The sequence below is a fragment of the Zophobas morio genome, unplaced genomic scaffold (genome assembly GCF_036711695.1).
Source record: "Zophobas morio isolate AGI-343-1 ecotype UQ-CSIRO unplaced genomic scaffold, CSIRO_AGI_Zmor_V1 ptg000005l, whole genome shotgun sequence".
NCBI classification, from domain to species: Eukaryota; Metazoa; Arthropoda; class Insecta; order Coleoptera; family Tenebrionidae; genus Zophobas; species Zophobas morio.
Genome location: NW_026972110.1, coordinates 18,999,232 through 19,022,685, shown reverse-complemented (window position 1 = coordinate 19,022,685; position 23,454 = coordinate 18,999,232). Strand labels below are relative to the sequence as shown.

Genomic DNA, 23,454 nt, shown 5'->3' with positions numbered 1-23,454 from the left:
ATTGTCTCTGTTCGTTGCATTTTCAAATTTCAGAATGAAGTAACTTGTTTTATTGAACATATTAAGACATTTCACCCAATTCAGATTTATTATAAAGGCGCTATTATCTAGTAACAAAATGGAAAAATTCCCTTTCCGAAATATTTTGCCGGCAATAACGGCAAGCAGCAAACGGCCGTACGTAGTATTTTAGGAATCTCATGTAATTGATTTAACGCTAACCAAATTTTGCTTACTAAATTCTATTTAAATTTTGTAAAATACGATACTCCTGTACATGTGATTGATTAATCCGCTTTGATTTTTACCTTAGACAGCCTGGTTTTGAAAAGAAAAATATTTTACAATTTAACTTTGAAACGGCAAACTAAATGCTCTGAAATCTTGCAACGGTTTTATATTTTTTTTCCGAAAATTTGAAAGTAAAGTTCTGCTACTATATGTTATTTTCCTTGCTGGTTTTTGCGGATGAATAGTATAACATTCTCCTCGGTTTTGTATTTTGCATCTGTCTACTATTACTAAAATAGTTTTCTTTTCGTTATTTTCTTTTATTTTCTTCTCTTGTTTTAGCTATTTCGTTTTTTAATTTATTCGTTTTGCAGTTCAGTTGTTAGGTCTTAGAATATGAAAAAGTAGGTCTCCCGCGACTGTTTGCCATCTGTTGATAATTTTAGCAGATATATAATCTCTGTAACTACGGAAATTAAATTTTAAGAGCGTGATAGAGATGGTGAAATACAAATCAAAATTGCTCTAATAAATTTCATCAATAATTTTATGAGGTATGACGTCATTTCAAAATTTTGTTAAGCAATCGTATGGAAAATGGGCAAAATAATAAATTCGCAAATTCAGAAAGTACCAAACCGATTATTTTGAAACTGTGCCGCACTTCTTACGATTACCGTGCACACAATACATTGTTAATCACAAAATCATTTATTCATTCCTTCCAACAACATAATGACGTCATTACAAAATTTTAAGTTAATCTTGGTGAGAAATTTATTGTCCGACATTATTCTTTATTTATAGTTTAATCATGTGTCCAGTTTGCTCTTGGAATCCCCGACATATTTTGTTATTTTATTTTTGGAATATGAAAAAGTGGCCTCTCGTTTCCGTCTGTCTATCGTCAAATCAAGAACGGTTAATATAAAATAATACAACTCCCGCAAAATTATATTCGCATCGTTTCGCGCCATTCTAATCAATTAAATTAGCCCTCTCCTCTGTTTTGGGGAGACAAAATCAATCAAATTTTATTTTCCTTTAACGCAGATGCTTGTTATCCGAACATGTTGATAGTCGAACTATTTTGAAGTATAGACATAAACAGTCGAAGTTACGCATGTAATTATCAACTAATTTTACTGCTTGGGTGAAAAATTTGATTTAATTTTCGTAAAACTTTGAAAACTGATGTTTATAATTCATCTAAAAAACTAGGCTTGTCACATTGTCCTTTAGGTGTGAGAGTTCATTCGTCCTACTTATTCTTATACACTGTTCTAGAAATCTTTCGAAAACTCTACTTCAATCATTCATTTCATGTTAGAGTTTCTACAGTCGGAGTGATGTGCTTCAACAATATTACAATAGAATATTCGATAACTGCTTACGATTTACATAAATTAAGCAACCATTTCATTTTCGTAACACCGCAGTATTAATTTGTCAAACGTTATATCTCCCTGATGTTAGCAATCGATTTCTGTAAAATTAGTTAAAGTAAAAAGGAGATTGCCGTTATTACCCGTGAATAACTTTGCAAAATGGGTATTATAAAATAATGAAAAACATAGATATTACTTCACTATGACTTAATTTTCTGAATAAATGAAGAGAAATGTAATCTCCTAAAATTATGTTAATATACCACAACGGCTTTAGCTATAAAACCGCTTCCACAAATTTGTCTCAATTTTATTTTATTGGCAGCAGTGAGTGTAAGTAAGAAGTGGTGTAACTCTCGCGAAGCTACAAAATTTTCCTCTCTAAAAACATTTTAAGACCCAGAGAGCACTTAACAGAGGTTAAATATTTAAATTTCATAACTGCATTAGCCGAATCTTAAACATTCCTAGTGAGATATAATCAAATATTAATTAAGTTTAGTGTAACAGAGAACTCGTCTCGAACCCGTCCTCGGTTAATTTCATTAAAAATGACTTACAATGCACGTATTGACAGAAGTGTCACGAACAGTTCCGTTACAATCGAATTTGGCGAGACGCTCAGGGACAAATAAGGAGAGAGCATCTTGATTGATGTCGGCAAAAAAAATTATGACTTTATTGTTTGAAAACGCTTCTATTATCGATTCACCCGCTATTGTCCCGGAGCATTCCTTTCAGTTTATTTTGTTGGCAAAGATAGCGTTAGGTGGTGCAGTATTGTGAAGAAACTTTAAACTGCTTTTGCTATATCCGCCGGATTAAAGTATCTCGGTAACAAACCCCAAGATTTGTGGAGGCGGATTCAATCATGGGATATTTTCGAGAGACATCAGAATTGACATCGCCTGCCTGGAGTAGAAACTAATTCCAACCTATTGGGAATATGTTTTTTTCATTTCGTAAAAGTGCTTTCTCAAGCTGAACCTCAGACTTTAAATATTTCGTTCCGGAAATTTTGTTGTTGTTGTTCATGTCTCGTTGGTCTTAATGTTGTTGCTAAAAATATTATGATTAACTCACCACACGTCTGTGTTTACGAATACAGCGGCAGTAGCAGGTAAATCTACATACCCGGATCGACTTGACGTTTTTATTCCCGTCCATATGACCCTTTAAAAATGAACAAACATCGCCAAACATCTGCGTCTGTGACGTGCGTTCGTTATTGGATAAAAATATTTTAGAAAAAATGAGGAACTGAACCGAATACAGCCAATAGACTTCAGACGTGAGAACAGTATCAATGTTGGCTTTTCAATATTATCTTGACGTAAAACATGCCAGCTTCTGAAATCAAAGCGGGACACAACTCACGCAGAAGAGAACTGCAACAAAGGACCAAAGAGTGTATACTAGGAGGTACCACGCCCATGCCGACATACGCTAAATAGTTTATGGTTGAATGCTTTTCCACAAATCTTGCACTTTGTGATCAAAATGCTATAATACAAAGCTTTAGTGCTTTGTGGTTGCGCTACAATACTGCATTTGTACAGACTTGTCGCTCATGACAGAAAGGAGTTTTCCGTGGAAACTTGAAATACACAAAATTCGCAATTTTGGGGTCGGGGTTGTCACAGGTAACAAGGGAATCGTTAAAAATGAAAGGTTTTAAAAATCTGGAAACAAAAAGACAGGCGATGAAGGCAACGTCTGAGGGGTATTTAAAGAGCAATTAATAAGAAAGTTAAGAACGGCTGCAGGCGTTGGAAGAGTTTACCTTAAATGGGTTTTGTTCAAGACTGATGTAACCATTACGGTGTTAAGTAAATTTTACAACATTTTTCTGTTATTTTTTAAACGACTAACAGATTTTTTATTGTCTTCTTGGAAGCTAAAATTTTTAGTAAAGAATGATTGTTTACTGAAAATATTGTTACCGTTGACACACTGACACTATTATTTTATATCGATTTGTATTTCAAAGTCACTCGTGGAAAATAGATTTATTATTCAATCATTCGATGCACTGCACAAACACCAATACATTGTACATATGCACAACATCAAAAAAATTGCATAAATGAATTTCAAGAACTGCATTTTGTGGACTACCAATGACCTCTCTGCTGACACATTCGATAGAAGTTTACTGGGAAATAGAATGAGACAACAAGAACTCAAGATGATTTATTTGCAAAAAAGTTTTGTAAATGTTAAATGATAAGTATAAAGTCAAATAGACGAAACTTAAAGTAGGCCACAATTGGCAGCTAGCAAATCAGAACAAATATAAACAGAAAGAGAAACAGAAAAGGGAAACGCAGTTTTAAGTAATAATAATAAGCAGTAAATTAGGAAATATATCCGAGACGAAACTGAGGGTTATAACTACTTAGTTTTAGTACATACTTATGATGAGCATTATATACACAGGATGAATGACTAAGCGTATAGTCCTCGATATCTTATTAATCATTATAGATAGAAATAAAATTCGAAGACCAAAGTTGTAGCCTTTAGCATATCAATTTGTTTTTAAAATTCTGATGCGACGTTAGCACGTTATTCCAATAAAAAAAAAAAAAATTATAGTGGAAGGGTTCACAAAAAATCACAATAGAGTTGTTTTTAAGACTCGTGTTATAGTATTGCGAAGGCATAAACAAAGGTACAAGCTTTGTCATGCTACCAATTAATTCTAATAAACAGCATTTTATTATTGTATCTTAGTCTATTTTTTGTCCGCGTTCTTTTCGTCGCTTTTCTCCGTCTTTCTATTTTATATTTTTTGTTTCCTTTTCTGTTTCCTCTTTTCTCTATTTTTTGCCATTTTTTTATAACTTTTTAATCACTTTTTGATTCGTGGCGCCTATTTTCGTCGCCCCTTTTTATATTGAGATTCTTCTGCCTCTTTTTTTGATGATTCTTGTTCACCTATTATTTGCCGCCCTTTGTTTTTGTTACCTGCGTCGTTTTTTTGACATTTTTTCGTTCTCTTTGTCACTTTTCGTCTCGTTTTCTTTGTCACTTTTTCGTCTCGTTTTCTTTTTTCACGTTTTTAATTACATTTTCTTTTTTTTTTTGCATATTTTTTTGTCAACGCTCATCCGCCCCATTTTTTGTCAATTCCTCTTTGCCTTTTTTTTGTTGCCTTTGTCGCTTCTATTGTGGCACATATTCCTGTCATCTTTTTTTATGTCCTCTCTTTCCTATCTGCTCTTTTTTTATCTTTTTTGTTCGTTTTTTTGTCGCTTTTCTTTTTCGTCCTCTTTTTGTATCTTTTTTTTGTTTCCTTTTCTTTATCACTTTTTTCCTTTGTTCAGCTTTCTTTGCTGCGTCTGGACGTCTTTTTGTCGCCATTTTTTGCCGTTTTTTTTTGTACTACTTTTTCTTTATCGCTTTTTTTGTTGATTTTAGTTCGCCTCCTTTTTTGTCGCCTCTTCATCTTTTTTTGGTTCCTATGCTATTTCCTCTTTGCTTTATTTTTTGCAGTTTCTGTCCGTTTTTGTCGCCTCTTTTCTCACTTTTTGACTCTTGGTGACTTTTTTCGTCGCCTCTTTTTTATTGGAACTCTTCTACCTCTTTTTTGACGATTCTTTTTCGCCTCTTATTTGTCGCCTTTTTTTTGTTGTCTATCTCGCTTTTTTGTCATGTTTTCATTTTTTTGTCACATTTTCGTGTGGTTTTTCTTTTGTCTTTTTGATAACATTTCGTCACTATTTAATTACTTTTTCTTTGCTGCTTTTTTCCTTTTAGCGTCTTTTTTTTTCGCCTTTTTTGTCGCCTATTTTTTTGCCTATTTTTTTGTCAATACTCTTCCGTTTTTTTTGTCAATTCTTGTTTGCCTCTTTTTTTTCATCTTTTTTTCGTTGCCTTTGTTGCTTATTGTGGCACATTTTCGTGTCGTCGTCTTTTGTTTACTCTCTTTTCTATCTTTTTTGTTCATTTCTTTTGTCCTCCTTTTGTTTCTTTTTTGTTTCCTTTTCTCTACCTTTTCTCCCTTTTTTGATCTTTTTTTGGTGCCTTTTGACGCCTTTTTGTCGCCATTTTTTCCCGTTTTTTGTACTACTTTTTCTTTGTCGCCTTTTTTGTTGTCCACTTTTTTTATCGCCTTTTTTTGTGGTCTCGTTTTATTGCCTCTTTTTTTATCGATACTCTTCTATTTCTTTTTTGTCAATTTTTGTTGGCTCCTCTTTGTCTTATTTTTTCGTCTTTTTTGCCTCGTCTTTATTGAGACGCTTCTGCCTCTTTTTTAGACGACTTTTGTTCGCTTCTTATTTGTCGGCTTTTTGTTTGTTGCCTATGTCGCTTTTTGTTATTTTTTCGGTTTTTTTTTTGTCACTTTTTCGACTCGTTTTTCCTTTGTCTTTTTGATGCCATTTTGTTACTTTTTTAATTATTTTTTCTTTGCTGCTTTTTTACTTTTGGCGTCTCTTTTTTTCGCCTATTTTTTTGTTAATACTTTTCCGTTCCTTTTTTTGTCAATTCTTGTTTGCCCCTATTTTGTCATCTTTTTTTTTTTGTTGCCTTTGTCGCTTTTATTGTGGCACGCTTTTTTGTATCCTCTCTTTCCCCCTCTTCTTTTGTCGCTTTTTTGGTACTTTTTCTCACTTTTTTGTCGCCATTTTTTTCTTGTCACCTGTTTTCTTGGTTGTCTTCATTTTTTGTCGCATTTTTTAACGTCTCTTAAGTGTTATCCCTTTTTGGCACTTCTTCATCCTTTTTTTTTATATTTTTTCGTCTTTGTTGTCGCTTTCCTTCTTCGTTGTTAAAAGTTCCATTTGTTTCTTTTTTTGTTTCCTTTTCTGTATCACCTTTTCTCCTTTTTTTGACTTTTTTTTGTGGTTCTTGACGTCTTTTTTGTGACTTCTTGTCCCCATTTTTTTGCCGTTTCTTTTGTACTATTTTTTTTCTCTGTCGCTTGTTTTGTTGGTTTTAGTTCGCCTCATTTTCTCCCCTTTTTCTCTTATTTTTTCGTTTTTTTTTGTCGCTTTTCTCCGTCTTCCTATTGTATCTATTTTTGTTTCCTTTTCTGGTTCCACTTTGCTCTATTTTTTGCCCTTTTTGCCCTTTTTTGTCCCCTTTTTTCTCACTTTTTGACTCTTGGTGCCTTTTTTTCATCGCCTGTTTTTTTGTTGAGACTCTTGTGCTTCTTTTTTTGACGATTCTTGTTCACCTCTTATTTGTCACTCTTTTTTGTTGCCTATGTCGCTTTTTTGTCGTTTTTTCGTTTTTTTATCACTTTTTCGTCTCCTTTTCCTTTTGCCCTTTTGATACCATTTTGTCACTTTTTAATAATTTTTTCTTTCCTAATTTTTTACTTTCGGCGCCTCTTTTTTTGCCTATTTTATTGTCAATACTATTCTGCCCCTTTTTTTACAACTCTTGTTTACCCTTTTTTTGTCATCTTTTTTTTGTTGCCTTTGTCACTTTTATTGTGGCACATTTTTGTGTCGTCCTTTTTTGTATCCTCTCTTTCCCCCTTTCTTTGCTTCTTTTATATTCAATCTTTTCTTCGCCCCACTTTTTTTTTTGCGCCTTTTTTTTTGTTACTTTTTTGCCTCTTTTTTTTCTGACTTTTTTTGACTTTGCCTCTTTCTTTTGTCTCCAGTTTTCTCTGTCGACCTTTTTCCTCTCTTTTTCGTCTATTTTTTCGCCCTTTTTTGTAGCGTTTTTTTTTTTGGTCACACAAATCACAATTTAATAATTTATCGAAAAACGTGGAGTTGATGTAATTGAGGGGCGAGGAAAGTTTTATCCAAATACGTAACTTTAGACAATTTTTTTTAACAAGCAAAACTATCTACATGAATTTTTGTAATGAAATTTGTCAGTGAAAATATTGTATTTAGCTGTAAGTTTATATAATTTTTTCAGTCTGGTAATTCTTAGATTTAATTTGTATCAAACCTTAAATTATTATTTATTATTATTAATTATGTTTAATTTGATAATATGTGCAATTGCACTGTTTGTATGTTAGCACTAATAAATATATTATTATTATTATTTTGACAGGATTTTCCCCGTCTCTTAATTAAGTACAATGTTTGTGTTTGTCTACAACGTTCAGTTATTTTTAATGGCACTATAAATTTTTTAGAATTTTTGTGGAAATTGTTCTTCTGAATTCATTAAGGTATCATACTTTATTGACCCATACGCTGCCACTGTCTATGATTCGAATGCATAGAGAGTGGCAGCGTAGACATGCTCCAATAACTAAATAACGAAAAAATTATAGTGCCAGGCTTGCGTTTTTAGAAGCATGCATGGAAATTTGTTCGCAAAAAATTTTAGAACCATTAAGCAAGTCAAAAGTGTGTAATTTTCGTCCGCCAGAGAATATAATCTACACTTGATTAATATCAAGAATTTCGGAAAGTTTTTTATGATTCAGTTCACATCCTTTACAACGTTTCGACGGTAAAATGTCAGTATCAAGTTTTCCATAAATTTTGTTAAAAATGGTCAGTGCGTCTAAATTCGCATAATTTACCCAAATTGTGCATTACGGACAGCCTACATATTAAACGGCATCAGTTTTGCGTATACTACACAGGGAATACCCACCTACCGACCAACATAAAAATAATAATAATTTTTCGGATTTGTTTTTAAAATGTTAGAAAAAACACATTTTATTCGCCAGAAATATGACTCATCTCCTCATAAAACAGACCTCTGGGAACGGAATAACAATTTCTTCCAAAATATGAATGCATTGATAAAGGGCAAGATTATGCCTGCATTTCTAGCAAATATTGAAAGTAAGGACACGCATGTCAGTTCCAACATGTGCATGTGAACCATTCTCAAAAAAAAAAAAAAAAATTCAGGATGTGGCTGCCGAGTTTTGATAATAATTTGTGCTTTAGTTTGATACAATTCATGGTTAATATTATTTATCATTATTTAATCTACCAACTACATAATTTAAATAAATATTATATCCACAAATAAACAACAACGAGGCAGAATTTCAACACAAAATGTTGCTACTTTTGATATTTAAAATAATTAACGAAATAATTTATAGATAAAATGTTGTTACAGAGCACATTTGGTGCGCCGCCTAAAAGCGCTCTAAAATCGCAGTTGTAATATTTCTTTCACACCATTAGTCTGAGAATCCACAATTACTTCATTACAATACGAAATCCACATTTAAAGCTTAAACATTATAAACCTCCCTTTGTCGTCTGCAAATTGTTGCCTTTTCTTGTTGAATGCTCGAAGTTTCGAACTATCTTCGTCCTGCAACTTCCCGACTTTCTCAGGTGAAAGAGCGTCTGCTTTTGACGATATTAATAAGTTTAAGAGAAACTTCTTTAGAAGTGGAACATAGTTACCTCAACAGAACCGCTGGTAAATTTCAACGACCACTCGGTAAAAGCCTGACTGAGTTAGCAAATTAGTTAATAAGAAATTAACTAATTTGCTAACAAGAATAATCAGTCTAAATAAAAAATCTATTGACGTTATGGCTGAAGAAATTTTGTTATAACTGAACAAAAGCAGTTATAGAGACCTCAGGTTAGTGATGTATTAAATCGGTATATTAAAATTTGTTTTGTTTCAGAACTTTTCAGAAAATTAATTTTCAAATACAAATTTGTGCCACTTAAGGTGCTAGAGGGTTTATTAAATTACATTTTTATCTTAGACTGCGTTTTCATTTTGCTTAAGGGTGTTGCAGTGTTTACGGAGAAATTAATTGCTGGCTTACTACATACTTTCTTGAAAAATTTTCACTATTGTTGTGTTTGTAATAATAATTAATTTGTTACCTTAGAGCACAGTGATAATAATATAAGCTTAACGCTTCTTTTTTAGCGACTAAGAATCAACAGTATTTTTCCATTTTTAAGTACCAAATAGCCACTAGCGTCTGTACAAACGCTCAGGATGTTGTATAATACAGGAATAAGTTGGAGGCAAGTTCTGAAAATGAACTTTGTTAGGAACTTCACCAAAAACGTTAAAGCGTAATTCGTTTAAGAACTTTCTCGCTCTAAAAATATTTCCTATGACTCGAAACAATTTTAGAAATTTGCAGATATCATAATGTTTGCGTGTGACAGCTTCCATCACAACTTTTTTGCGCAAAGTATCAAAGAAAGCGGCAATAATTTGCCCCAAATTGCCAAAAGCGCCCGCTAAAATTTTTTAATTAAACAAATATTGTAACCGAAGAAAATTTCATTATAAAGTTTTGTTCAACTTTCCCCATATTACGCAAGACCCGGAATCGATATTTAAAGCGAACAAACGTTGAGAATCTCCCAAACGTCAACAAGGTTTTAGTGTTGTCTACTTTTCTCGCGCTGTTCGCGGAATCGTCGTTGCAAAAAATTTGATTTATTTATTACATCCTAATAATCAAGAACCGGCTGCTTTGTGCGAAAAAGTTATTTACTACACGCCGATGTATCGAGGAGCTTTGAGTCAATTTCGTTTGATGTTTGGATGAGAATAAACCTTGTGCAAAGGTTGCGGTATCGCTGTTAAAGATCTCCCGGCAAAAATCGAACGCTGTGTCAACAGTATTCCGTAAAAACTTGTGCGGGGTTAATGGGGTAATGGCAAAGTTGGGTGATTGATTGCGACATGTCCATGAAGCCTACCATTGTTCCTTTAGGAACATCGCTTGTTCTCCGGATGATGCGCGAGGTCTAGGTGATAATTGCCTTATCACACAACCCCTTGAATTTAAGTGGCTGAGTTTGCACAATATAGCTATCAAACAAACTTGGTTCGCTGACAAATTAGCAAAATAAACTCGCGCGAGTGCTGCAAACAAATGGACTAAAAACAATGGCTTTACAACAAACTATGTGCATCTTATTAATTTAATTACTATGTTGACACAGCTAGTGCTCGACTTAATTTATAAAAGCTTTTGTACGCAGGTTGCAAAATTTACGTTGTTGGAACAAAATCGCCACTTTGCCCATTGTGACTGTAAAAGCAAACCCGTTAATTACGCTGTTTTACCTCCAGGACAAAATTCAAAGTTTGCAATTATCTGGGAGAAAAACTGTAAATTTAAATAAACAACAACTCTGATACAGACCAACAAAATACATTAAGTGTTGTAGCATTTTGTCGACGAAAAAATATCGTATCAGGGACTAACATAAGAAAATTGGTCAAATCCAGCTCTTTCGAAAAAATAAAAGATTTGATTTTGCGAATTTTATCGTTTTTTATGGCAACCATTATAAGCTAAAATAAAAATAATATGTGTCTAATATTTGAGTAAAGATACAGAAACGTGCTAACCGTTTGTTACAAGTGAGTTTTTCTATTACAATGTACAATTTTGAAGTGACGTCATCACATTCTTGGTGGGGATAATTAGACACATTTTGGTTAGCCTTTTACCATCTACATGATATTTCTAATATAAATACAAAATTTGACAACAATCAGCCCAGTACTTTCGAAGATTGTCTGTCTAATAAAAATCCATGACGCCAGACAGACAGAGAGACGGATAGACAGACAGGCAAACGGAAAAGGGAGACCTATTTCTTCGTACCCCAGGGGTGACCGACTCGAATACAATACTTCCTTCGCTTACGCTTAACCTTCAGTTAAAAAAGCTATGTTGGAAGTTATTAACTTTTTCTCGCTTTTTTTCGTGTTTATAGTAGAAACGGTCAACCTATCCAAAATTTTTGATTGTATCACTCACGAAATATGATTACAGAAGTTAGCTTACTAATATGGATTCGAACAAAATATTTCACTCATCAAGTCTTACCTTACAAATAGACAACAATGGATAACTCTAAATCAATTTATACCATCTCATTTATTTATCTCGTATGGTGTTCTGCAAGGATCCGCCCTGGGACCTTTATTATTTTTAATTTATATTAGCGATTTCCCTAAGGCATTGTTTTGTTTAAGTTTCACACTTTTGCTGATGACAGTATGTATCTCAGACTCAAATCTGTTGCAACTGCAACTGGTTGCCTTTTAAATAAATACTGAAATAGATATATATAAATGGTTTACAGAAAAATAAACTTATATCTAACAGAAATAAAACTCAAAGCATCATGTTTTCATTGAGAGAACTTGAAACAGCAACTGACCCTATTAAATTATTGGGAATTACCCTGGACACTAAATTGAGTTAGGAAGCTCATGCAAACTCTGTGAACACTAAAATTGCAAAGCACACCTATCTCATTCGACCAAAGCTTTCATAAATGCCTAATTTCCTCTCAGACATAGTCATTTTGCGTTTGTAATATTAGTGTTCATTCTCTTAACTTAAAAACAGATTTTCAAACAACTGAGAAAATGTGTTACAGGTGGGCTTGGCTATAATATTTCACGAGATTAAATAAGGACAGAAATAGTACTCAGTCTCACTATATCCTCAAGCATTTTCAACACAACAAAATAATCATAAATTTGATTTAATTTTATTCTTATTAGTCATTTTATTATTCTGCAGTTATCCTTTTATTTTTTCGACTTATTATATATACATATATTTATTTTCACCGTGCGTAGAAAATTGTATTTTTGTTTTTTTTTTTAAATCACAAATAAAAGCAACGTCAGTCATCTGTATCTGTCTTTAGACAGATAATCTCCGAAACTACTGGACTGCCTGTTGTCAAATGTTATAGATATCTCAGGAGTATCGTGTAGATGCTAAAACACTAACCAAAACTTGTATGATTATCCCCATCGACAATTTGATGAGGTCATTTCAAGTTTTTGCATGGTAAATACTATTTAAATTTTATCAAATAACATCGTCCTACACTTGTGATTTATGAATCTGTCTTGATTATTTACGCTAGAACTTGAATTTTGCAAAAAAAAAAAACTCTGTTGGTTAAAGTGTCGTGTTACTATTTCGAAGGTCGCGAGTTCGATACTTTCACGGGCTGTTTTTTTTTTCTTACAGTGTGACTGGTATTATCTATATGTTTAAATGACATAGTGGTTTATTTAAGAATCGGTTTTAAATACACAAAGCGTGGTCAAATTTTTGTTTTCTTTGTGAAAAATGTGGAAAGAATCAGTAAAATGTATAAATAAATTTTGTAAAATTAGTTGTAAGTTGGAATTTTTTTTTTAAGAAAAATGCAATGAACACTGTTTTGCTAACAAATCTATAATCGATTCTGAAATCAAAAGCCTGTTAAATTCGGTTAAAAAAAATATCCTGATTGTATAATATAACTATTGTCAGATTGGCACTAAAAAAATTTGAATATTTCTTGTCACAGTCGTCAGTTTTAAGCTCAAAAATTGATCCAAGGTTATTTCGATAGGACTTCTCTCCCCCCTGAAGTAGCTCAACTGATACTGCGTCTTGGCAAAATAAAAAAAAAAATGATTTTGCGAACTTTCATTTATGATAACCTTTAAACATTAAAACAAATATAACAGATTTTTTTATTATCTACGGCATTTAACTTTTTTATTGATATATATATTTACTTCCCAACCGTAAGCGAAGGAAGTATTGTAGTCGAGTCTGTTGGCCGATTGTCTACTTACGTTTCCTCGATCTTTCATGACCTCGGGAGTATCAAGAAATACATCTCCCGTTTCCGTCTGTCTGTCTATCTGTCTGCCGTCCTGACCGAATCTTTTGAAATCTTGGAGATATTTTAAAGCAGGGTAAATTTTTTATCAAAATGTATTTACTCATCCCTTCTAAAAAATTGATAACGTCACCTCAAAATATTGCTGAATATATCCTATCTTAAATATACAAAATATGATGAGTCTGTACTTTTTTTTTAATATATAATTAATATTTTTTAAATTTGCTTATACAAAAAAAATAACTCAGAAAAATTAACGACTGAGTTGTTAAGAAATAAATAGCCAATCATATATAAATTTAACTCGTTCGTATGGAAATATGAAATTTAGCACCTTTTAAATTTAACAAGTTTTCGCAGGTTTAATAAGGGCAAAATCAGTCTTATCTTAGCAAGTGCTATCCCGGCCCACCAGTCCCCTATTTTCTCAGAGTTTATGTGATTTGCCAAAATAAGCTTTACCTTTGCAAGTACTAGCCCCGCCCACCCACCCTCTATTTTCTCAGAGGGTATGGCATTTACCAAAATCAGTCTTATCTGAACAAGTGCTAGCCCCGCCCACCCGCCCCTATTTTCTCAGAGGATATGTCATTTGCCAGAATAAGACTTATCTTAGCAAGTACTAGCAAGTACTGCCCTCTGAGAGAATAAAGAGGGGGTCTGGTACTTGTTAACATAAGTCTTATTTTGGCAAATGACATATCCTCTGAGAAAATAGGGGGCGGGTGGGCGGGGCTAGTACTTGGTAAGATAAGACTGAACTTGGCAAATAACATACCCTCTAAGAAAGTAAAGGGTGGGTGGGCGGGGCTAGTACTTGCAAAGTTAAGACTTATTTCGGCAAATGACATATCCTCTGGTGAAATAGGAGGCGGGTGGGCGGGCCTATTATTTGTTAAGTTAAAACTGATTTTCCCCTATTAATCTTGTAAAAACGTGAAATTTAACGAGTTAAATTTCTAAATATACCAGAAATGTATAAAATATGATGAGTTTTTACTTGATTAAATCAGGAACGGCTCACTCCATTTTCCCAAAAAATTTTGGGAATGAAATATTGTTATTTTTAGTATTACCCTGCAAAACTCCAAATAGATATATGTGTCCTTTCAAAAATGTTGATGACGTCATCACAAAATTCTTGAAAGTAAAAACTCAACTCAAAAATGCTGGATATATTTCACTGTATTTTAGGTGCGAGGGAAGTTCTGTGGAAACGGCTTTCGACCAATTTTTTCAGATTCTTGTGCAGCTTGTTTTTCTGACTCCATTAATGCATTACACTTTAATCACCCATACCCCGCCACTGTCTGATTCGAGTGTATTATGTTACGAAAAGACACTTGTGTATATTTGGTCTGGTCCGATGGTGCACTGTAAGACTAATAATAAAACACTGAGGTTTTCGAGATTTGAGCACTAAAAAAATACAATGGATAATAGCAATTATAGCATAAAAAAAAACAAAATCTGAAAAGAAATTGATAAACTACAACTGCAGGAGTATTAGATAAAAGCTAAATCCTACTTACTATGAAAAATTGTGAGGGAATGTCATCACATTGGTGGTAGGGATAATAAGATAGTAATACACATACAAAATTTGAAAACAATCCATCCAACAGTTTCGGAGCTTATCTGCCTAGAGTCATGACACGTCGAGAAAACAGGAAACTGACAAGTCGCCCGATTGACTCGATTACTATACTTCCTTGGTTAACGCTCGGGAAGTAAAAATGTAAAAAACTGTCAATAAAAAGGAAAGGTAACTTCAATTTATTTCATAAAAGAATAAATCACTAAAACTGACATCGACAAGATTGCTGCTTGTATTTTCGAGAAAATGTCGGTGTTGGTCGATTTTTGATTTTGTAGTAACATAAATCAGCATTTTTATCAATAAGTAAGCGATTATCCGTGTATTTACAGAAAGAAATCTAGGACGAGTTACGTATTGAAAACTTGGTCTAAGGTTATTTAGACAGAACTTTGCTCGCCTCTGTAGCACAAGCAATGAACCAAATTCAAGATAAATCATAAAATTTCGTTTCGAGAATTCCACAAGTTAATCTAAAACAGAGACCAAGTGGCAAAAATATTTTCAAATTTTTTTGGAAACAAACACCACGGATCTTCACGATCTTTTCAAAATTTTTCAAAAGTAAAACACAAGAGGCCGCTAATTCTTCTTAACTTTCTTAAAAAAAAACAAACATGAGGTCCCCAAGATTTTCCCACATTTTTGAAAAAATACTATCAAACTGCTTTAAATTCAAGAAACCAAAATTCCCAAACTTTTTTAAAATTATTTCAAAAACAAACGAGAATGGACCCCAAATTTGTTTCTGATTCCAAAAATTCGCAAAATTCTTCGACATTTTTAAAAATATGATAATAACGATTCCTGAGATTATTTCAGTTTCTTAAAAAAAAAAATTGCTGCAGATCTTAAGTATTTTGATTTTTACTTCCCAGAAAACAATTTTCCTTAGAAAATCAAAATGCATTGGTCTGTTGCTTGTATGTTGAAAATGAGATTGAGATTTTCACCAGTGATGTCATAGCTGACTGATTTTCGACGTTTCATGACCCCTAAACTGTGAAAAATTAGAAAGCTCGTTTCCGCTAAGTTTTATAAAATAATCTGCTCCTATACTTGTAGCTTATGAATTTGGCTATTGAGTTTAAAACAGATATTATAAGTTTTCGCTGTGAAATAATACTCTTTTGTTAAAATATACTAATTCAGCAATTTATTCTTCAATATATATTCTTTTCTGTAGGAAAAACTAAACTTTTATATGAAGCCAGAATATTAGGCGATTTTTCCCAATAACGTCTCAATTTTAAGACATACTTTTCCATTAAATATAAGAAATTCAGTTCGGATAACGAAAAATGTCTAGCGTATTCCGGTATCTACAGCATATATTTTAATATTTTACAATTACCGTAATAGCTCTCGAGTTATTTGCAAATCACGTTACATTCTTCCTGAAAAGGCCATTTCAAGCATAAAATGTAATTCACCTTCAATGGAAAATGCAAATATCCAAATAGCTTCGACTAAACTATTTCATCATTCAATGTTATCCCGTTCTTATTTTCTCAGCTATTAACTATGCAGCAATCTGTGTATTGAGTTCTGGTGTAATTCGAGTTTCTACGTGAAACGGAACTCAGCTTCCTGAAACAAACTTGAAGGAGACAAGATTACCTTTAATAGTGGCACTAAATTATCTCTGCTATATTTTAACATTTACCATTTACAAATTATATGTTTTAAACTGAAAGGAGAACGATTAGTTGTTTCTTGATTTCTCTATAGCTTGCGAGAAGATTTCTCGACTCTCAAACTATTCTCGCAAGAAATTTCAACATAAACAAATTGATACAGGAAGAGAATGCGAAAAGAAAGTTGTGAAAAACAAAATTTCCTCAGCAGTCAGGAGTTCCTGTTGCAACATGAAATTGAACAATGGGCATTGACGAATGAATTACAGAACATTTTTTAAATTAACAAAATGGTGAACATTTTCAAGATTTACTGCACTGTTTAACCGCAATAAATTTGTTTCTCTTTATTGTAATGAGTTAGTTTTATTTAAAAAAAAAGATATGAAGCATTTAGGCAACCAGTTATACAGATGCGTGTGGTGTGTGTCGTGCGCCATTGGGCATTTATTAAAATCTAAACTGAGAGGCGGCACGTGTTCATGACCTACTTCGGCCCTATAATCATTTATAGAAACCCTGTACAACGGTCACGCAATTGCCTACAACTAAAATGAAAAGGCATTAGCCCTAGAATCCGCTCTTTTGGGATTATTAACCCTAAATAATTTTTGTTTACCTTTGAAAAACCGGAATTTCTTTTAGACCACCGCTCTCCCTAGCCCTTGCGTTCTACAAAATTTACGTTCCGGTGCAGCAAAAGGAACAAAATAACCTCTTAACCCATTGTGTTGAAGCATGGCCGTTAATCAGCCCGCCTCGCCCCCAGCCCCATAACAGCGACTTTCAAACGATTTTTAATTTCATTTACACCTCCGGGCCTGCCGACAATGCAGCACCCTCATACGCAATAAAATAATAAATTTTGCGAAACGGAGGGCTCGCAAGCGGAGCTTTGTCCGGGAAGATTTTTATCTCATTTGTAAATTATTGAACAAGGCCGGAACCACCATTAAATTTTCGAACGCAAACAGTCCCGAAATTGCTTTCCGATTATAATAATCCTAAAACCGTGAAATTCTCTTAGACCGAATAAAAACGTGTTGCTCCGAATTGTGTCCTCATTAAAATTTCTTTTCATTAAAAGGAAGAAGTTTGCTGAAAGACGGCTGCTGAAAGCGGCAATTGAAATTTCTTAAAGAGTGGCTTTGAGAAATGTGTGCAATATGTAAGAGCGTTTAAGGCCTGAAAGCTGACGTTTATTCCATGTTTTTGAAACAAAACGCCGGCGCTGCTCTGAATGAGAAACTCGAACGAAAAATGTTTCGGGCGGTGTTTTTTAATAGAATATCTGAAGACTTGCTGATGGGAGTAAAGTGTAAATAATTTTAAAGCCAAAAAAATTGTTTATATTTTCAGGGAACAGTGAGAGGATGCTGAATGCTGAAATTTTAAACAGTCATTACTGAAATAAAAGGGGCTATTCATTCTGACTTATAGGGGCTTTTGGAAAGATGTATAGTTAAGACCCGGGACTGTAACTAATGCATGCTTTGGAAGTACTATTCAGATGAAATTGTTGCGAGTTTTGACCCTTAGAGTTATAAAAACGCACCCCAGTAACAAACACAATCTATAAACACAACTGTCATTTTTGTATTTTGAATAAAGTTTATATCATTAGTACTTCACAATTAAGAAAGTTCAAGATGATACGTTAAGCTGAATATAACTGAAATTGAATTTTCTAAATCCGGATCAGGATTACAACTCTATGCTTATGATCGCTACATTTTTTCAAACAACGAAAAGACATGCTTTCTTGGGCAAAAAACAAATTCGAATTTTGTTTAATATGGTCCCAATTGTTGGTTGTTTTGTGACGTTTTTCAAGACCTTAAAAAATATATTCTATTCACGCATACATATTATTTAATTTCGGATTTTCATCAAAAATCCTGGGATAAATATTTACAAATCGGTTATTATTCCGGCGCCTCCACCATTTTTATATATAAAAAATTTAATTTCATAGAAGGGATTTGAAAAATGGGGAACTCTAAACCGAAATTTTATCAGAGGAATGTTTGCTTATTTTCGCTTGATGGTAAATATTAAATTCATTTTTCTTGGTTTAAGTCGGTATCTGGTTTCTATAAATACCAAGAATATGCTTCACTTTTTCTCAGATATGGCATTTCATTTAAAAGTTAAAAAAAAACTTCCAATTAAATAACGATTTGTGAAATTACTACAAAATTTAGATCTTACGAAATCCGTTTGAGAAAAAGGACATTGAAGTCGTTCAAGTTGATGCGAAATGAAGTGTTTTCAGATATCAGTGAAATTAGAGAAATATATTATAAATTAAGTATATAATTATTGTATTATTATATTATTAATTGTTTTAGTACCTACCTACGTATTTAGCAATGCTATAAAATTTGTTCTATGATGGTTTACGCAGAAAACTAAATTTGTTTTTGAATTGTCGGCATTTTGTTTTAAATCTTAGATTCTACCGCGTTTCAAAATAGAATTCAATTCGCATTTTACAGTAAATAAGATAAGTCTTCATTCTAGTGACTACTCTTGATATTGTTCAGTTTTATCTTAGCAGACTTGAGCCCCGCCCACCCACCCACCCTTTATTTTCACCGAAGTTATATTATTGGCCAAAATCAGTCTTATCTTAGCAAGTACTAGCCTCGTGGTGTGAGCATTTTTTTTTAATTGGCTCCGGTTTTTGAATTTCGTCAATTTTTTCCAATGTTTACATTTTGATTTCCAATTTTTCGATTTTGCGACTTTTGAATTTTTTAATCTATCGTCTTTACAATCTTTCAATTTATCGTCTTTAGAATTTTTCAATTTATCGTCTTTACAAGTTTTCAATTTTTTATTTATAGTTATTTAATGTTTCATTTTTTCGATTATTTAAATTTTTTGCTTTGTCAGATTTTTTGAATTTCAATTTTTTTTCAATTTTTAAATTTTCAATGTTTTATCAAAAAACAAATTTATTCAAGCTGAAAGTTGAATAAAAAACCGAAAAACAAAAATTCGAAAATTTTAAAAATTAAAAATCCAGAAATGTAATTAAAATTTTAATCAATTTAAAAATGGAAAAGTTGCAAATCAAAGGATTGAATGATTAAAATGCTTTATATTTTCTCAAAATGTGGATCTTCATCACTTTTTTGTGTAAACATTTTTAGTTTTTCTCACATCTTGAGATCCTTTTTGTTTTTTGAGTAAAACCTTGATGACACATGTGAAACACAAGTAATAACAGAAAACAAATATTACACAAAGGGCAATCATACAAAAATATCTTAAAAAAATTCATCTAATTTAAACAGAACATCCTTCGCTCCAGAAAATGTACCATAAATTAAGTCGAAAATACGTTGAATGATTTTAACGGAATATTAGCGGAAAATTAGTGATTATTTAATTAAAGGGAGGGTGGGCGGGGCTAGTACTTGTTAAGATAAGACTGAAAAATAATAAAAGTAGTCACCAAGTTGGAGAGTGGCTGGGTGGGCGGGGCTAGTGTTTGCTTATAAAACTGTCTAAAATTAGTTTAATCTTAGTAGGTGGTAGCCCCGCCCACCCACCCCCTCTCCAACTTAGTGACTACTCTTATTATTTTTCAGTCTTATCATAACAAGTTAACTAGAGGGTATGCCATTTTCCAAAATTAGTCTTATCTTAGCAGGTAGTAGCCCCACTCACCTGCCCTATATTTAGATATTGGTGAAATATTTGCAGTTAGGAAAGAGGTATAACAATTTTTTCCCTTTTTCTATTATAGAATGGTATGATCTAGTTCAAATTGCAGTTTTTTATGTTTCAGGCCCCTGAAAACGGTTCAAACAACCAAAAAAAATGCAACAGAAATATTGTAAAAAAAGCACTATTGTTTTCCATTTTTCCTGTTTTTTCTGTGTTAAACATCACAGAATCTTTTGAAAAATCTCACACTGACAAAGTAAGGTAGGTTAAAGGCCCCTGTCATTAAATATTTGTAAGTAGTACAATTTATTTAAATAATAATGTCTATATTAAAATCAAAATGTACCATAAATTGAGTCAAAATACGTGGAATGATTTTAACAGAAATATTAGTGGGAAATTAGTGATAATTAATGAGAGGGTGGGTGGGCGGGGCTAATACTTGTTAAGATAAGACTGAAAAATATTAAGATTAGTCACTAGATTGGAGAGGGGGTGGGTGGGCGGGGCTAGTACCTGCTAAGATAAGACTGATTTTGCAAAAATTAACATACCCTCTAATTAAATAGAGGGTGGGTGGGCGGGGCTAGTACTTGTTAGGAAAAGACTGAAAAATAATAAGAGTAGTCATTTGGTTGGAGAGGGGATGGATGGGCGGGGTTACTATCTGCTATTATAAGACTGATTTTGGAAAATGACGTACCTTCCAATTAAATAGTGCGTGGTGGGCTGAGTTTAGCTTTTTTCTACAAAGTCTTATAAGCAAGCAGTAGGCCCGTCCACACACCCCCACTCCATCCCAGTAACTACCTACTCTTAATTTTTTTCAGCTTTAACTTAACAAGTACCAGTACCGCCCATCCACCCTTTATTTAATACAGGGTGTGTCACTTTTGCAAAATTAGTGTTTTTCTAGCAGGTAGTAGCGTCAATCAAATCCAGATTTTAAGATAAATTATAAAATTTGATTTGGCATATTTCATTTTCTATGATGGCATTGTAAGTTCAAGTAAAGATGAATGTGGAATGTGGATTGTGAAATTATCGATAAAGAAGCATGCTATGCATATGTGTCAAGTGAGGGTCCCATAAGAAAATTTTATCATGACGTTATCAACGGACAAGGACAAAACAGTCAACAAAATGTATATCAGCAACAACAAAACACAAAAGTATATAAAAAAAATATGAAATACACTTCAAAAATAGTTTTAAAAAAAATCATGAAAAAGAAAGCGACAAAAAAGGCTACAAAAAGCTGTTAAAAAGGATCAAAAGCAGAAAAACACGAAAAAAAGGACAAAAAGGACTATACAACAGTTATCAAAAAAGACACCAAAAAGTTGGCTTAAAAAAGCGATTTTGGGAAAGAGGGACAAAAAACGATGCCAACAAATAGGTAAAAGAAGAGATCAAAAGAAGACAACTACAAACCTGACCAAATAAAGGCTTCAGAAGGGCTAAAATAAGCAGATGATGAATACAACAAAAAGATCGCATCAAAAAAAGCTTATAAAATATGTATAAATAAACCGACGAATAAGCTACCAACAAGCGACAGGGCAAAAAGGGGGCAAAAAGGCATAGAGAAACAAACCCAAAAAATGTGAAAAGAAAGAGAAAGCGTTACAAGAAAAAAAGGCAACAGAAAAAAGTTGAAATAAAAGGAGAGCAAAAAAGTATAAGTATAGTATTTTATACATGGTAGATCGGTTTTTTCCAGCAAAATTTTGCGACGTCATCAGGTTTTTAGATCGAAAAACTGAAAAAATTTAAAAATTTGAAGAGCGTAAAATTCAAAACTCGATAATTTCAAATCGAAAAGCTGTAAAATCGAAAATGTTCAAACTGAAAAATACTAAATCGAAAAATTGAAGGGACTTTTAAGTTTCAAACATTGATATTAACTTAATAAAATAATTAGGCCACACAACATGAATATGAACGATGAAAACAATAATATTCGAGTTTTACACAGTTTGAATTTCACAACGATATGCTTGATTGTGATTGGTCGGCACGGGTACGGAAACTAATGTATACTATTTCATTAAATATCAAGATAGCTAAACAAATGCCTAATTTTTATTTATCCATATTATTTCAAGTAAAATTTTCTGATAAATCCTTCAATTAAATGTTTCATAAATTATTTAATGTCCCGGCGCCTCCACCATTTTTATCTAAAAATTAAATTAAACAAATTAGTTTGAAAAAATTTTTTTATTTTAAATGAAAATTGTATTTTTGCAAATACATTTTCTGGTCTTCTGAAATGTACTATCTTAAGCAAAAGTTTCTTCAGATTTTCTGAATTAAACATTAATTTTACTATCTTGACGCCTCTGCCATTAATAACCAAAAAATACAAATTTATCAAATCTGGCCAAAACACAAATAATTTAAAGAAATACCTAGCGTGTTCTGGAATATATAAATCCTCAATTCGGTCCGAAAAAGAGTCATTTTAACTCAAAATTCTTAACATTAAAGCTGCTCAAATTGGTTCGAAACACGAATCTGAGCTTATTTATTCGGTATCTGTCCAAATAAATAACAAAAGAGCATTAAGGTTAGTCAGGTCCATGCGGAAAGAAATCATTCATTAGTTATACTATATATAGAACAGACCAGTTCAATTTTGCTCTTACAGTAACTCCAATTTGGTCGTTTTTTTAAATTTTAACCATCGGAAACTGATACAGTTGTTTTTCAAACGAAATATCTTAACGAACACCTCTTATTAAATCACCATCAAATTTGTGGTAATAATGAGATAGATGTGTACATTTTATTAACTACGTAAATTTATCACAATATTTGCTAATTTCCCGTTAATATTTTATTACCATTAATGAAATTGCTAATTAATAATAAATCCCTTTAAAAAAATATGCTCCCCATTCTTCACGTTATTACGAAAGTCCTCTTCCCCATCTCCCAAATTACTATTTCATGCAACCCGTACAGGGCATAACGTATGTATGAAAACCGCGTTCATGAATAACTTGAATGGAGAACACTCCTGCATATCGTTAGAGGCTTTCCTGAGCTTCTTTTCAGCGCTCGGACGAGTTAATTATTTTGTTTTTTGTTTCAGGTTTTCTTAAGACCGGTACTAAAGGTAGTGCCCAGGGGAATTTCGGTCTAATGGATCTGGTGGCAGGGCTGCACTGGCTTAGGGAAAATCTACCAGCCTTCGGAGGTGATCCCGAGAGGGTGACTCTGATGGGTCACAGCACCGGTGCCGCCCTTGTCAACTTTATAGCTGTGTCTCCCGTAGCAAAAGGTAACAAGCAAATATTATCAACGACCTCAGCGGCTGGAGCCTT

At 32.9% G+C, this 23,454-nt stretch overlaps 1 protein-coding gene across 1 annotated transcript in view; it reads left to right on the top strand.

The window, feature by feature from the left end:
* Window positions 1-23,454, top strand: part of LOC135122920 (neuroligin-1-like) — a 414,788-nt gene that overhangs the window by 234,656 nt on the left and 156,678 nt on the right. Inside the window, exon 5 of the mRNA XM_064047444.1 lies at window positions 23,223-23,411. Within this exon, the coding sequence (XP_063903514.1) occupies window positions 23,223-23,411 (189 nt within the window). The remainder of the gene's footprint in view (window positions 1-23,222; window positions 23,412-23,454) is intronic.